At 39.7% G+C, this 6000-nt stretch overlaps 1 protein-coding gene across 5 annotated transcripts in view; it reads left to right on the forward strand.

The window, feature by feature from the left end:
* Nucleotides 1-4753, forward strand: part of LOC308092146 (uncharacterized protein) — a 36054-nt gene extending 31301 nt beyond the window's left edge. For 4 of the 5 annotated variants that reach the window (XM_080437997.1, XM_080437996.1, XM_080437998.1 and 1 more), the window contains 2 exons: nucleotides 1198-1310; nucleotides 1837-4753. In XM_080437997.1, the coding sequence (XP_080294123.1) occupies nucleotides 1198-1310; nucleotides 1837-1849 (126 nt within the window). In that variant the 3' untranslated portion in view covers nucleotides 1850-4753. The remainder of the gene's footprint in view (nucleotides 1-1197; nucleotides 1311-1836) is intronic. The other variant, XR_013933774.1, reaches the window with a different exon arrangement.
* Nucleotides 4754-6000: the final 1247 nt, after the last annotated feature.

Here is a 6000-nt window from a genome sequence, read left to right on the forward strand (position 1 = left end):
TCGCCCATTCTGCAATAGTGGCTGTGGGCTGGAGTTGGGCGGGAGTAATACCGTTGACTGACAACCCCTTCAGCCAATGATCGTTGTTCCCCTTCAGCCAATTGCAGTGCATTTTTACCACCTCCAGAGTAATGTGACGCAACGGGACTTTTGAGATGGCCATGCCCAAAATAGGTTGCCTTATTCGGATACATGCGTGTCACTGCCCGCCCCTGCCGGTTCTCTGATTTAAAAAAAAAAATAGGCTCTGTCATGATTAATTGACCACATATATGAAGTTAAACAACTAAATTCTATCCAAACGATATCTTATAAGTAAATTCCGTGCCTCAAAAAATAAGTTTGAGAGCGTTTTAAAACCGAAAATAAAAAGTAGAAACTGCCCACAGAAACAATGGCTGCCGTTCGTGTTTGGTCGGCTGCACTCAGGCTGCACTCGGGTCCATTCGGGCTCACTCGAACTCGCCACCTGATTGGCCAACTTTTGCTGTCAATCACAGAACGATGAGCGACGACGCTGATAGGCTCGTTTTTTTGGTAATGCGCTAGAAACGCCCATACAAGCCTTCATGCCAGACTCACTCCTGGAATCAAATGGAAATTAGATTTCTGGAGGGAGGGTTTACCAGGCTAGTTCAATAGCACTAATTTATGGGGAAAAAATGCCAAAGCGGAAAAATTTAGTTAGCTGGTTTCTGCCGGACAGCAACAATATGTAATATGTATCAGCTCTTTTCAAATAGCCAAAGTATAAAACAGGACTTAATTGGTTACGGCTTATTTTGTCATAATGATATAAATCTGTCAAATAATTGAGTAAAAAGTATAATAGTTGCTGAGATGAAAAAAAATACTCAAAGTAAAAGAACCTTCAGATTGTACTTAAAGTAAGTAAATGTACTTAGCTACTTTACATCACTGGGTAACTGATTATTTTAATTTGGCATAAACCTTTTGCATTGTCTTTTTAGGAAAAACAAAATGCATCCCCCCATGGCTGCGCTCACCCCCCACCCCCCCCCCCCACCCTCAAATGCCACAGCCATAGTTCCTGCCATGTGTTTTTGTGTTTCATAATGACTTATATGGTGGTTGTTGTTGCTCCATCCTTCCATTCACTCCCTCATTCATTCCTTCCATCTCCATGGTCTTTGTTGTGTTTGTGTTTGTGTGTGTGTTTTTTTTTGTCCTCCTCAGAGCTTCATCCATTCGTCTGAGCACCCTATTCTCTCCATCCCCTTCATAGGAATGATTATAATAGTAGCAGTGGTTTGGTGCTGGTTGTCGGAGCTGGCGTCCCAGAAAGCAAGGTACGGTGTGGGAGTTTATCTCCGTCTTCTGCTGACGTAGAGTAATGTCTTCTATGTGTCTTACACACTCTCACCATGTGGAGTATAGGGCTTCTTGCTTTGCTACCGTGCACAGAATTCATCCAGTTGAACTGGGTATAAATTAAACAGGTGTCTTAAAAACATTGCTTTTGTAATAAAGTGCAATTTAAAGAAAAATAAATACTGTGTAATAACATGTGTGGAAGATGGACACGGGACGGGGAGGCAGCTTGGCAAATCGTCTTGTACAAACCAACATGACATTAATGAATGTCCAACATACAGTATATGTCTATAGAAGGGTGGTTGATAGTGGTATCCTATACCAGCAGCTCCCAACTCCCCAGTTCCTCCAGACCCCCTAGTATAGCTGGTTTCCCATCCTTGCCAGGAATGTAATGTAATTAACTTCCTTATATGCCTTAAATAGCAGTACTGGGAGTACTGGGAATCACAGGCCTTTACTAACGCTATACTCCATTCTAATTAGTCTCTCTTTCCACAGGGGAGTGAGGTAGGTTGGAACCACATCTTGTCTGTCACCGCTGCCTCTGCGGTGGTGTTGACGATGGTTAGCTTGTTGAGAGCTCTCGCCCGATGCTAACTGTGTGGGGCAACAGCCGGACACGGACGGACAGGCGTCCACTTTGGCCCCAGCGTTCTCACTTCCTCCTGCCACGTCCCAAAGACTAGAACAGGAACTGTTCTGTACTGAATATATTCCTTATTCCCTCAAACTTACAGCCAGGAGGAGGAAAAAATACTTGGAATGTTTTTGTATGGGAAATGAGAGGGTACACGCACAGAAGAGTCATCTCACTTTCACATGATGAGTCCGATAATGACAAAGAGGTGACTACATTGGCTGAGTTGAAGCACAGATAAGCTATACATGAAGACAAAAATAATCGCCCTCCACTAGATTTTCCATCTGCGTTTTAATTCTTTGTCAGTGGTCATTGTACGCCCCCCCCCCCCCCCCCCCTTTGTCTTCCGTGTAAAATCTGTCATCTATCATTAAGGCTCTTGTATTTTGCCATTTTTATTTATTTATTTGTCTCTTTGTAGTTTTTCTCAAATATTAATTGCAAAACATTCTGTTTGATGCACTGAAAACATTGTTGTACATAGGCCCTTGAAAGAGTTGATCAAAAGAATAGTTTCAAATTAGTCAGTCGCTCAGTTTAGTAATACTTCCCCAAAATTCTAAATGCAATAAATCAAAACATCTTGAAATACACAAATTGCAGAAATGCTCACTTCTAAATGGACAAATCAACTCCATCCTGCTGCATTCATTCCGAAATGCCCCTCAAGTGGATGAAAGTATGTAAGGCGTACCCTCCCTGCCGAGTGCTGGTCCATCCCACTGTAGCTCTTTGTACGTACGTGCTGGGCCCTATGGTCTATCTGTGACCTCTTCTAGATGAGTAAGGCCTGAAGCTTGCTAGCAGCGTGTGTGTTTTATTTACTGTGGTTAGCCCAGGGCTCTGTCCCTCCTGCTCACTCTCTCTGGCTCTGTTATGTGTGGCCGACTCTAAAATCAGTGGAGAAACAGCATTCATATCCCCCCCCACAAGTAATGTCTTTAGAGTTGATGGTGAGTCTCTGTGGTTCCAGGTACACATCGTGGGAATATGGACTGTCAGCAATCTCTTTTTCTGTTGACAGTTGGTCTCTTGTGGATACAAATTTGATAATGCAGGGTTGGGCATACTGTATGATATTATGGCCCCAACTCACTTTTGACCACTGATGCAGCTAATGCGAGGGGAAACAAAGGTTCATCAAATGCTGAGGGCATTGTATAACCTAAATTAATATGTAGAGCCGAGAATGAGTAATACTTCATGCTATGTAAATATGACACGATTTCATTCGTCGTCCAACAATGAATTAAAAAGAAGTACGACGGGACTCTAAACGTTACTGTGTAAGATACATTTGTGAAATGACTTGTGACTTGGTAATGATCTCTTAGAAAGGAGACTGCATGTTGATGTGCATAATAGATGAACAATATTTAATTTAATGTTTGGTATGATGTTTGTTCCTTTGTATTTGATGTAAATAGTCAGACGTGACATTATTGTACCATGTGAGAAATATTTCTTAAATCCATTTGTACTAGCTTTGTAGAAAAGTTGATTCTATTTTGACAGAGTATTGTATATTTGATAGCCAAATAATATACTATTAAATGTTTATTTATAGTTGCATTATTCACAAGATCTACTAAGCATTACTCGGTCGTGTAGTCACTGCATGCGTATTATAGACTGCATTTGATCTTAGTTGCCATGCCATAGAGCAATATTACACTTGTTTTTCCCAGACCATTTCCCATATTTAGGGTCTGCATTTAGATATTTTCTGAAAGCATTTGTAATTGAACTGAGCTTGGAGAAGTAATGTCTTCTCTCCTCTTGGCCAGGTCCCTCTCGTAAAAGAGATTTGATATCTCAATGTGATCTACCTGGTTAAAGAAAGGTTTAATAAAAAAAAGGAAAGCTCCATCCATTATGTTTTTCTGCAGTTGAATTTACATTCCACTAACTCGGTACAACGGCCCACAGGACTGCAATTATTTCCACTGTTCACTGTGTAAAATGTATAACTTGTAGTGGCAGATCACTTCCTACTGTAGCAACTGCAGTAGTACACATTGTCTCATTCAGTAGATCGCTTTTAAGCTTATTTTATAGTAGTGAGTATAAATGTATCATACATTATGTATCACAATGTATCAAACTGTAGTGGTTCTTAACCTTTTCAGGCCACAACCCCCCAAAATAATTATATTTGAACTGGGGACCCCCCAAAATAATCATATTTGAACTGGGGACCCCCCAAAATAATCATATTTGAACTGGGGACCCCCCAAAATGATCATATTTGAGCTGGGGACCCCCCACCCTGACAAACACTTGGAATGTAGGAGTTGAGGCATTACATTTTGTTTGACTAAACAGATACATATTGTGAAAATAGCAGATCTACAAGCTCAAATCTACAAACGTTGCGAGGCGTTGTGAGCTTATAGATCTGCTATTTATTTATTTTATTTCTCTTTCTTATATTATTTGACAATTTGGCCAATGTTTGACTAGTTTTTTTAGTATAGTTTGTTCATCACTTTTGATGCAGTAATGGTCTTTTTCTTTTCTTTATTTCTGTATTTTTTTCTTTCTTTTTGAGGTATTAAAAAGGTCCTTAAATTGTCTTCTCTGTCATCTGGGGACCCCCCCCAAAATCCCCGACCCACAGGTTGAGAACCACTGCCCTATGACACACATGTGTTTATTCGCTTGCTGCTTTGCTTATTAATGGAGTTGTTGGTTATATAGTTGTGGCTATTTTGTTACCTGGAGGTCTATTTTGTACTGTAAATGACTTGAGAGAATAAATATATATATATGCGCACTCAACATTATGTCTGATGAGTTCTTTCTTTTCATGGGGGCTGACCTCACCCACCGTCACAGACTTCTAAGGTGTCAAGGAATGCCATTCAGGAAGTTGTCTTGACTGATGGCCATCTCTCTTCTGGTGTCCCATTACAACGCAGGTTGTATGGTTATTAATAAACGTTTGCTCCAGAGTCATGTTATGAACTTTCAGACACTCATTTTTTTTAAAGAGGCCAGAGATCTGCGACACGGATGACGAGGCCTTCTATATTACACTCATTGCCCTGTTGCCAACAGTCATGGTTTAGTGAGTTCAAATGCCGTAAGGTGTCTAAAAGTGGCCGTACTAGCTTCCTTGTCTGTTTTAAAGGCAACTTTAGTTAATAAACATACTTATGCACTATATATGTCATTCTTGCTTGACTGTGAAATGGAAAAGGTGGCGAAAGGTTGAAAACTGAATAACTTTGGTAACACTTTCTATCAAGCCCACTTCTATAATTCATTGTAAACATACGTACAATGCGTTATAATCTACTTATAACACATAATCACAGCTATCAGCAATTTAATTTAATTTGAAGTATAAGCATGTTTAAAATGCATTGGTCTTCAAACCAGTGCCTATTCAAAGCATTTTTGCTTCTGTGGCTTCAATCTTTGGGAGAGTTTTTCCACAATGAGCAAATTGACCAAAGTATGTGACATGATACTGACCATGAAACTGACATGATACTGATCTTGATATTGACATGATACTGACCATGATACTGATAGGATTTTGACCATGATACTGACCATGATACTGACATAATACTAATAGGATTTTGACCATGATACTGACCATGATACTGACATAATACTGATAGGATTTTGACCATGATACTGACCATGATTCTGACCATGATATTGACATGATACTGACCATGATAATGACCATGATACTGACCATGACACTGATCTTGATATTGACATGATACTGAGCATGATACTATAATTGTAACAGACTTTCTCTTCCTGGGAAGTAGGCTAATAATGACTTAATAATCACATACTAACAGTCCAGTTTAATGTAACATCTGATATTTGGAAATCAAAGAGATAAATTATATAAGCAACACAATACATAATAATTTAAAAAAATCATACATTTTAATTGGGTGTGGGGGGTGGTAAGGGACGTGGATATTGGATAGGGGGCACTGGCCCAAAAAAGGTTAAGAAAGACTGGGCTATATAAACTGACCCATTTATTATAC

The sequence above is a fragment of the Gymnoscopelus braueri genome (genome assembly GCF_963280865.1).
Source record: "Gymnoscopelus braueri genome assembly, chromosome: 9".
NCBI classification, from domain to species: domain Eukaryota; kingdom Metazoa; phylum Chordata; class Actinopteri; order Myctophiformes; family Myctophidae; genus Gymnoscopelus; species Gymnoscopelus braueri.